This window comes from Piliocolobus tephrosceles, chromosome 15 (genome assembly GCF_002776525.5).
Source record: "Piliocolobus tephrosceles isolate RC106 chromosome 15, ASM277652v3, whole genome shotgun sequence".
In the NCBI taxonomy this organism is placed as follows: domain Eukaryota; kingdom Metazoa; phylum Chordata; class Mammalia; order Primates; family Cercopithecidae; genus Piliocolobus; species Piliocolobus tephrosceles.
Window position 1 is genome coordinate 90477512 of NC_045448.1, and position 10687 is coordinate 90488198.

Sequence of the window (10687 nt, forward strand, 5' to 3'; positions counted from 1 at the left end):
AGCTCTGCTCTAGGACTGCTCCAGTCCTGCCTTAGGGAGGGCTGTATATCAGCCATCCAAAAGCTCTGGCGTCACAGGTGTGAGATTTAGTAATGCAACAAACAAACAAAAAGCTTCCTGTCTTTAAGAAGGAGCATTAGATGGGATGTGACATTGATGTGTTATATAGCTATTTAATTGACCCCTGACTGGAATACATGCTCACGAGACAGTCAAACAATGAAGAAGTATAAAAAGTGAAAAAGCCTTGTAGCACCAATCCTGGTCTCTGAGGAAATCACTATGAGGAATCTACGAACAGTTTGGTGTATGTTTTGCCAGACTTTTTTCTAAGTTTATACAATTGTATTCAAAAATGGTATCATTTAAGGTGAAGATTTTTGGCCTTTTAGTAGCAGGAGTTGGAAACTTTATCTTCAGAGACTGAGAGGGAGCTTGAGAAAGAGACCAGGCCCTCATTGGCTATCCACCCCACTACCCTCACAGATCTGATTGACCGAGCCTTCAGCAGATTCCGTCTCAAAGAGGTGGTCCGTCTGTCCAGGTTGAAGAATGGGCTGAACGTGTTGGAGCTGTGGCATGGTGTCACATATGCATTTAAGGACCTGTCCCTGTCCTGCACAGCACAGTTCCTGCAGTACTTCCTGGAGAAGAGGGAGAAGCATGTCACTGTGGTTGTAGGTGTGTTTTGGAGGCATGAACGCGGAATACCTGAGTGCTGTGACTGTAGGGTGTCCACCTATGGGATGCTGTTCGTAGAGCCACTCAGGGACTGTGGTACTGGTTCTTCCAGAGCAAGGTTCCTAACCTTTTCTGGTGCCATAGACCCCTTTGCCAGGCTGATGGACGCTATGGAACTTTCTCAGAATAACGTTTGAAGTGCACAAAATGCTTAAGATGATGTGGTTCACAAGTTCACTGATGTCCTGAATTTTATCTGTGGATCCATGGACCCTATGTGGAGTGCTAGGTTCATATCCTCCAAGTATTTGAAGTAGTTGTTGCTGTATTTGACAACAGTGCTTTGGGGACCATTTCTTTCCTTGTTCATTCCCTTTGTTCTAAAAGGGGAGGGTTATCCTTTCTTCCCATCCAGGAACCTCTGGGGACACAGGAAGTGCTGCCATTGAGAGTGTTCAAGGGGCAAAGAACGTGGACATTATCGTTCTGCTGCCCAAAGGTCACTGCACAAAGATTCAGGAGCTCCAGATGACAACGGTGCTGAAGGAGAACGTACATGTGTTTGGAGGTGTGTGCTGAGGCAGAAGCTCTAGGGACAGTGCAGCCCTGCCTTACTTGGGTTTGCTTTGGGAGATGGGCTGGAACAAAACTGCACAATTGGGTAACTGTCTTCCTTTCATCAGTCATATTTGAGGTTGGTGTATATGCCTTGGCTCAGCTCTGGGCAGGGTTCTGGCTACATAGTAAACTATTGGAGGTGACAGATGTATAAACTGATACCAACAGTACAACACACTAAGTACGGATTGAAAACCATATCCCAAAAAATGCCACCTCCATGCATGTCCAACCTGCAAGGGTCATGTATGTCAGCAGCCATGCAGAGTCATAACCTGAGCCAAGTGACTTGGGTTTTGTTCCAAGACTCTGAAGTTTAGAGGACACCAACATGTTAAATAATTATTTTAAGAGAATGTGTTGCCAGGTGCGGTGACTCACGCCTGTAATCCCAGCACTTTGACAAGTCAAGGTGGGTGGATCGCTTCAGCCCAGGAGTTTGAGACCAGCCTGGGCAACATGGCAAAACTTTGCCTCTATAAAAAAATACAAAAATTAGCCGGGCTTGACGGTGTGCACCTATAGTCCCAGCTACTCCAAAGGCTGAGATGGGAGGATTGCTTAAGCTCAGAAGGCTGCAGTGACTCAGGATCATGCCATTGCATTGCAGCCTGGGCAACAAAGTGAGACCCTGTCAAAAAAAAAAAAAAAAAAAGAATGTGTCATTATATGTTGACGGTTCCTGCTGTTCTTTACAATATGGGAACAACTAAGCCATACACTAGTTATCCAGTCTAAGTATTTAAAATAGGGATCAGTGGTACCCACCACTGGTTATACTCCTACCTGAGTCACATCATGAGAATGACAGCATTTTGTGCTTGGAGAAAGGCAAAAGCCATCTTTTTTAATATCAGGCCATCTATTCCTAATGGATTTAATCATTATAGGGATTGGGAGTGGAGAAAGATGGGGCGAGTGTGGGTGGAGCTGTACATTTTTATTTTTACCTCTCACACTCTACTGGACCCCAGGTAGCTATAAGGTGGGGACTTGGATTAAGTTTTGGCCTGGGTGGGCTGTGGCCTCGGGCACGCTTTCCAGAGGCCTGGCTTAGTTTGGTCACTCACCTGACAGAACAGCAAGTTTGATGGCAGAGAATGTTCCTTCTACAGCTGTCCTGGCTTCTTATGATAATCGTGTAGAGGTTATTTTTGTATAACATCAACTGTGACAAGGAGCAAAAGCACAGTGAAAACAAACCTTATCCAAAGGAATAGCATAAATATCCTTTGTCAGTTTGTTCAAGAGCAAGCAAACTGCCCCTCTGCTCTGTTCTTTAGCAAGTGCATACTCTTGCCAGCGAAAAGTCCATGCTAATGCAGGTGTTGACGTCGTCTTACACATTTGCCTTGCTAATTGCTCATATTTGGCTGCATTTTCCTGCAGTTGTTGCAAGACTTCAATGTATAAGATTCAGGCTCCTGAGGGTCCTTATTATACCCCAAGCACCAAAATTGCTAGTTATGGATCTAGGACTGTTTTTTCCTAGAATCAAAGCAGAGAATAGCATTTTGTGCCTCTGACCTGCCTCCTCCCTTTTTGTCTTTTTTGTATGCAGACCTGAGGGTGTGACTGAAAGCTCCATTCCTGACTTGTGGATTGGAGAACAGTGCTCAGGTGTAAAGTAATGGTGGGAATGTGGAATCTGATGAATGTATTAAGTCATTAAATCTGGACCTGAAGGGGGTGTTTTGTTGTGTACATGTTCAAGAAAATCAGAAACTAAGGCAGCAGACTTCACAGAAATCAGTTTTGTTTATAAACGGCACTATTCAGATGCTTTCTTTCCTTTCTAGAGCTTTCTGGTTTGGTTTTAAGGAGGATATGTGTTAGTTCAGGATGTAACAGCAAATATGTATTTTTCCGTAGACTGGTAAGCTTAGCAAGTAGGGATGGACCACTTAGATTATTGCGTGTGGACAGTTGGTTTATAAAGTCATTAATTTCCATGTACATTGTATACTTGGTTCTTCTTAAGCACAGAATAATCAGCAAGTGCTAGGTATTTATTAATTATATTATTTGGGATGCTTTTGGCTAGAAGTAGCAAAAAATTCAACTCAGACCAGCTTAGACAAGAATATTTTCCAGCTTCCATAACTGGAAGGCCAGAGGTGGAGTGGGCTCCCAGTTGCTTCATTCAGTGACTCACACTGCTCTCAGGAACCCAGGTCCTTCCCATTCTCTGCTCTGCCCTCAGTCCTAAGGCTCATTCCTCTTGTGGTCATATGGTGTTTCCTTGAGGTAACCAGGTCTGTCCCTTCCTGTAGCTCTTTTTTAAAAGCAGTGAATCTTTTCTTAGAACCCAGCAAACACGTCTTTGTGGTTCACAGACCTGAATTTATTCACATGCTCATTGTGGAGCCAACCCTGACCCCATGAGAATACCAGGCACTGATTGGCTTGGTCCTGGCAAAGGAATGGAATCACCATAAGTGGCCCTGGCCACTCTGGATACACATGGGGATCTAGAGTCAGTCCCCCAGCTCCATTGCTGCTACACAGTGTAGAAGGGCAGAATGGTTAGCCCCTTTAATGCCTTCTCTGGCACATTTCCCAGTAAAGTTCACTGCTCTCCCTTCCAAGTGTAGATTCAATGGAGACATACTCGGGTATCAGATAAGAAATCAATATTGGCTTGATTGCTCACTGAGCTAGATGGGGGATATAACTTGTATTAGTGGACAATTCACCATAAATTTATCCAGTAATTCACTCATAAATTACACTGATATACACACCCAGCTTCATGGAGGGGAGGTTCTGTCCACGTAAGCTTACCTGCCATGTAGGAGCAGAGAGCAGAACACCTACCCTGTGACCTAATGAGGGCAGAGGGCAGACCATGGGGGAATGTTGACTGTTTCCACCCTGGGCACTGGTAGAGGACTGTGGAGGAAAGGCTATGACTCTCATCATTTTCTAATCAGGCACACAGTTCCTCCTCTGCGGAAGAATGGGGGAAGTGGGCAGGGATTACAAAGAGAAATTCTCCCAGGATCCCAGAAGGCTGACATTTGCTATCTTATTTTAGATAATGGTAGAAACATTGGAACTAGTTCTGGCTACCCTTTCTGTTCTAAGCTAGGGCAGATATTTAGGAACACAAGAATCTGAGGCATGGTTTCTGTCCTTGAGGAGCTTAATATTGAGTCTAGAAAGTGAGGCCAAGCTACGTGAAAGTAAAGAAACCTAGACTATGCGAAGGTCCCAGGAGGATGGGCTCAGCCTGGGAGCGCTGTCGCAGGCGGTTGCTGACCTCCTAGGGGTTCTGCATGCTCCTGACAGCTGCCCTCTCCTCTCTCCCCGGCAGTGGAGGGAAACAGCGATGAGCTCGATGAGCCGATTAAGACTGTGTTTGCTGACGTGGCTTTTGTCAAGAAGCACAATCTGATGAGCCTGAATTCGATCAACTGGTCCCGGGTCCTGGTGCAGACGGCCCACCACTTCTTTGCTTACTTCCAGTGTACGCCATCCTTGGACACGCATCCCCTACCCCTGGTGGAGGTGGTTGTGCCAACAGGGGCTGCCGGTAACCTTGCAGGTAAGGAGTCCCCAGGGCACAAATGGGCTTTCCAGAAAAATACCTGTGGCCCCAGTCCTTCTAGCTGCCTTTTGGCTGCAACTGTGAGGAGAAAAAAGGTGGAGTCCCAGTTCTGAAGGTGATGGGAAACCCCACAGAAGAAGCTCCCAGAAGATTTCCCCTGTCATTGCCTGGGGCAGCATCCTGGGCTCCTGCTGCCGGCAGCAGAGGGTGATGGCTTAACCCTGCATGCTCCTGCAGCCTCACCTGATGTGCTCGCCGGCTTAGCAGAATGTGGAGAGGCAAGGTCAAGGGTCAGCCACTGTGCCTGGCTGGCAATGCCCTCAATCAGAAATGTGGACTTTGCTCCCAACCCTGGCCAGCTACCCAATGTGAGGGCAAGCGGCTTGACTGGCACATGTGTTCCCATTCCTGGATACACTACCCTGACCCCATGTGATGTGGAAAAAGTTCTGGACTTGGGGTTCTGGCCCCAGTTCTGTCCTTTACTAGCTGAGAGGCTGTGGAGCAGTCCTTTAGACTCAACCTTTGAGCTATAAAATGAGATTGTATCACTCATCATATCTCCCAGGACTGCCTCAATGAACGAATAAGATTCCTGTGTACATGCAGACTTTGTAAGGGCAAACTGCTGTACAGCTGTGTGGCATTAAAATCATTTTATTTAATCACTAGTATTTATCAAGCACTTAGTATGCAACTGGCACTGTTCTAAATGCTTTTCACATGTGAACTCATTTATCCACCTGTGGAGAAGACACTTTCCATTTTATAATGAGGAAACAAAGGCACAGAGAAAGGAGTCATGCCCTGGTTACACAGCTGGGCCAGGAGTGCGACCCAGCCAGTCTGGCTGCAGAGCTGGCGAGGCTAGGGGAATTACTGTTCCTAGTAGTTCCAGCAATGGCATTGGTTCTGATGAGCACCAAGGATGGTCTAGCTGAGAGCACAGAAGCATCTTAGTGGTGAGGAAGCCACTGGGGGAGGTGTGCAGATGTGGCCTAGGTGTTGGTTAGGTGGGGCTTCCTGACTTCTGCCACTGAAAGAAGGGTGGAGAGAACAGCGGGCTGGCAGACAAGGAGGGAATAGCTTCTTTGCCACTCATGGGGTAAAGCCCACCGTGTTCCCCATTCCCATCACCCTCCAATTAGTGATGCACCGAGTTGTGCAGCCAGTGGCCCTCTGCAGCCCAGAGCCTACCACAGTGCTCGATACAAAATAAACATGTGACCACCATTTCCTGAGGGCGTTCCTATCCATCTTTGCTCTGTCAGGAACCAACTCTTTGGCTTTAAGACCCTGGACCTTCCTGAGCCTCTATTTCTCCCCTGTCAGGCAAGGATATCATGATGTTCTCATGAGGACCAGGTGAAATAAGAAAGAGAAAGTTGAGATCAGTAGTTCGAGACCAGCCTGGCCAACATGGTGAAACCCCATCTCTACTAAAAATACAAAAATTAGCCAGGTGTGGTGGCGCATGCCTGTAATCCCAGTCACTCGGGAGGCGGAGGCAGGAGAACCGTTTGAACCTGGGAGGTGGAGGTTGCAGTGAGCTGAAATTGCGCCATTGCACTCCAGCCTGGGCAACGGAGAGAGATTCAGTCTCAAAAAAAAAAAGAATGAGAGAGCGTTTTGCCAGGTTAACAGTGATGTTGGGTGGTGTGGTTGTCCCTAACTCCCCTTAGCTACTCACCAGAAATAAACTGCTCATGAAAGCACCATATGTAAAACCTTCCTAAACGATGTCACATGTCCGGGCTCTACACCTCTTAGCGGGAGGAATTCCTTGCTTGTTCCGTGCAAATAAGAACTGCTGTTGGGGTGGACTGAGGATGCTGCTCTGGCCTCCCCTGGTGCCTGTGCAGGGAGAGTAGTCTGAAACTGCTGGCTCTGGGAGGCTGAATTGAGGGAGGGCATGTGCTCAGGAGTTAGGCATATTTTGAATCCTGACTCTGACACTTAACAGGCTTCGGACGGGTCACTTTGACCTCTTGGAACTTTCATTTCCTCCTCCAAAAATTGGTGTTTTACAGTAGTCAGCCATCTATGAAATACTTTGGCCCCTGGCAGGGGCTGACACATAGAACAGCCTCAGGGCATGGTGCTGTGCTCCTAGTCATCCTCACGCTCTCTCCCTCTCTCTGTGTGTGTGTCTGAAACAGGTTGATTGCTAAATGGTTCACATACCATTCACACATACTAAGTGTACGATCCAGTGGTTTTTAGTATAATATATTCACAGACTTATGCAATTATCACCATAACCAATTTTGGAAAGTTTATGTCACCCTAAAAAGAAACCCTGTACCCATTAGCAGTCACTCCTCACTTTTCCTTGGACCACCTCCTTCGCCAGCCCTTGGCAGCCACGAATCTATTTTGTTTCTCTATATAGATTTTCCTATTCTAGATATTTTCTATAAAAGGAATCATACAGTGTGTGGTCTTTTGTGCCTGGCTTCTTTCCCCTAGCATAATGTTTTCAAGGTTCATGCGTGTTGTATCATGTATCAGTACTTTTTCGATTGTATGTATATACCGTACAGCGGTATATTTTGTTTATGAGTTTATCAGCTGATAGACATTTGGATTGTTTTAACACAGCTATTATGAATAATGCTGCAGTGAACATTTGTGTGTAAGTTTTCATGTGACCATATATTTTTATTTCTTTTGGATCTATAACTAGGAGTGGAATTTCTGTTATATGATAACTCTGTGTTTAATATTTTAAGGAACTGACAGACTTCAGTTTTCCAAAGTGGCTGCACCATTTTGTGTCACCACCAGCAATGTAGGAATTTTCCAATTTCTCCACATCCTAACCAACACTTTTTATTATCTTTTTGATTCTAGCTATCCTAGAGGGTGTGAAGTAATAGCTCATGGTTTTTGTTTATATTTCCTTCATGACTAATGATGTTGAACATCTTTTCCTGTGCCATTGGCCATCTGTATGTCTTCTTTGAAGGAATGCCTGTTCTTTTGCCCATTTTATTATTATTATTATTATAATACTTTAAGTTCTAGGGTACATGTGCACAATGTACAGGTTTGTTACATATGTATACATGTGCCATGTTGGTGTGCTGCAGCCATTAACTCATCATTTACATTAGGTATATCTCCTAATGCAATCCCTCCCCTTTCCCCCTCCCCACAATAGGCCCCGGTGTGTGATGTTCCCCTTTCTGTGTCCAAGTGATCTCATTGTTCAGTTCCCACCTATGAGTGAGAACAAGCAGTGTTTGGTTTTCTGTTCTTGTGATAGTTTGCTGAGAATGATGGTTTCCAGCTGCATCCATGTCCCTACAAAGGACATGAACTCATCCTTTTTTATGGCCGCATAGTATTCCATGGTGTATATGTGCCATGTTTTCTTAATCCAGTCTGGCACTGATGGACATTTGCTTTTGCCCATTTTTTAATTTGGTTATATGTATTTTTATTGTTGAGTTGCAACAGTTCTTTATATATTCTGGATGCAATCCCTTATCAGATATATGAATTGCATTTTTTCCCCGTTCTGTGAGTTGCCTTTTCATTTTCTTGATAGTGTCCTTTTTAAAGCACAAAAGCTTCAAAAAGCACAAAAGTTTCTTAATTTTGATGAAGCCCAATTTACTTTTTTCTTTTGTTTCTAAAAAGCCATTGTTCTCTTCCTCTCTTGTCTTAAGCTGGGTACATTGCTCAGAAGATAGGCCTGCCCATCCGTCTGGTCGTGGCAGTGAATCGCAATGACATCATCCACAGGACTGTCCAGCAGGGAGACTTCTCTCTGTCTAAGGCTGTTAAATCAACCTTGGCATCAGCTATGGACATTCAGGTAGGCCTGGGGGAGGTGTGCAGATCTGGCCCAGGTGTTGGTTGGGTGGGGCTGGATGGGGCTGAGATCAGTGTGGACCTGAAGCTGACTTTCTGCCCAGGTGCCCTACAATATGGAGAGGGTATTCTGGCTACTCTCTGGCTCTGACAGCCAGGTGACAAGAGCCCTCATGGAGCAGTTTGAAAGGACCCAAAGTGTGAATCTGCCCAAGGAACTGCACAGCAAGGTCAGTCACTGCCCACACACCACAGAGAAAGGAAAGGGTACAGCCACATAGCAGACTTGGGGTTTGGAAGTCTAGTCAAGGGAAGAGGACACCTGTTTCTTGAGTACCTGCTTGAGCCCGTCACTTTTACTGCCGCTTTACGTGGAACAATTTATTGAATGAGGAGAGGTAATAGAGAACATGATTTAGAGTCAAATGGGCTCAATCCCAAGTGAGCTCTGAGACGCTGGGCCAGTTTCCTAAACTCTGTGCCTCAGTTCCTTCATCTATAAAATGGCGATAGTAAGAATGCCTACCTCATAGAGTTGTTGTGAGATTTAAGTCAAATAATATATGTGAGGCACTTTGCATACTTCCTGGTAATATATAGCTTGATACATTAACTTATTTTTACTTATTATTGTTGTTAATTTCCAATAATACTGTCAACTGGAAGCCATTTTGCCCATCTAGTATGAACAGAGACCATTGTTTCCATTGAGCTCTTCCTTTCTTCCTTTTCCTTCCTCTCTCTTTCCTCCCTCCCTCTCCTTCATCCCTCTCTCACCTTCCTCCCTGTCTCTCCTCCCTCCTTTCTTTCTTTCTTTCTTTTTTCTTTCCCTCCCTCCTTCCCTTTCTCTGTCTTATTTTTCTTGGAAAAGGAGAAATTTTATTCCCTTGGAATGGTAGGAATCTAATCGGGAAGGATTGTTTTTATTTTAATGCAACCTGGTGATGGTACTTATTCTGTGTTTAAAAAAAAAAAAAAAAGATTTCTGAAGCTGCCTTTAATTTTCTCTACCACATTCCCACTAAGTGGCCATCCAGACTGTGCATACCTCCAGTGACCAGACCCTCACTACCTCACACCAGCTCTCACCATTACAAAAGTCTTTACGTTGAGCTAGAATCTGCTCCTTCTAGCTTACACAGTCTGATTCTACATCTGAGTGTTTCCAGTATTTAGAGAATCCTCATTTACCAGGTTAGTCTTCCCACTTCCTTTAGTGGTCCCTTGCATGACATAATTTTGCATGGTCAATATCCACCTTAAAGTGTTGTTTTCCAAGTTGGATGCAGTTCTCTAGGCTGAGCCATACCAATGCAGACTGGAGTGGAATTTCGGCCTTCTGGAATCTGTACTTCTTTTGGTGTACTCAAAAATCAATTTATTTGGTTAATGGTTTGACATTCACATTCCTTCTCCTCATATAAATGAGGTGCTCCATGAAGACAGGCACCATACCCCCTACTCCTTCTTCTCTCTCTGGCTATACACAGAGGAGACAGTTCACTTGCTGCAGTGGCATTCATATTATATATCTACTGTGAGCCTGGAACTGTGCTGGGTGCTGGAAACACAAAGACAAGTAAAATACATTCATTGTCGCCTGGGAACCCTAATTCACAGCAGGTAGCTGTATGAAAATCTATGATACAGCTGGGCACAGTGGCTCACGCCTGTAATCCCAGAACTTTGGGAGGCTGAGGCAGGTGGATCGTTTGAGGTGAGGAGTTTGAGAACAGCCTTGCCAGCATGGTGAAACTCCACCTCTACTGAAGAAAACAAAAATTAGCTGGGCATGGTGGCACATGCCTGTAAATCCGAGCTACTTGGGAGGCTGAGACAGGAGAATTGCTTGAACTCGGGAGGTGGAGATTGCAGTGAGCCAAGATTGTGTCACAGTACTCCAGCCTGGGTAGACAGAGACTCTGTCTCAAAAAAAGAAAAGAAAAAGAGAAAATCTATGATACTCTATGATCCCTATTGCAGTCAAATATATGCAGGGTGTTTGGTGTATTATAAGCA

General features: G+C 45.1%; 1 protein-coding gene across 10 annotated transcripts in view; it reads left to right on the forward strand.

Moving 5' to 3' along the window:
- THNSL2 (threonine synthase like 2) overlaps positions 1 to 10687 on the forward strand; it is a 16265-nt gene that overhangs the window by 3753 nt on the left and 1825 nt on the right. For 5 of the 10 annotated variants that reach the window (XM_023194886.2, XM_023194888.3, XM_023194894.3 and 2 more), the window contains 5 exons: positions 487 to 681; positions 1097 to 1249; positions 4613 to 4846; positions 8524 to 8672; positions 8773 to 8898. In XM_023194886.2, coding sequence (XP_023050654.2) covers positions 487 to 681; positions 1097 to 1249; positions 4613 to 4846; positions 8524 to 8672; positions 8773 to 8898 — 857 coding nt within the window. The remainder of the gene's footprint in view (positions 1 to 486; positions 682 to 1096; positions 1250 to 4612; positions 4847 to 8523; positions 8673 to 8772; positions 8899 to 10687) is intronic. The other 5 variants (XM_023194890.2, XM_023194896.3, XM_023194891.3 and 2 more) reach the window with 3 other exon arrangements.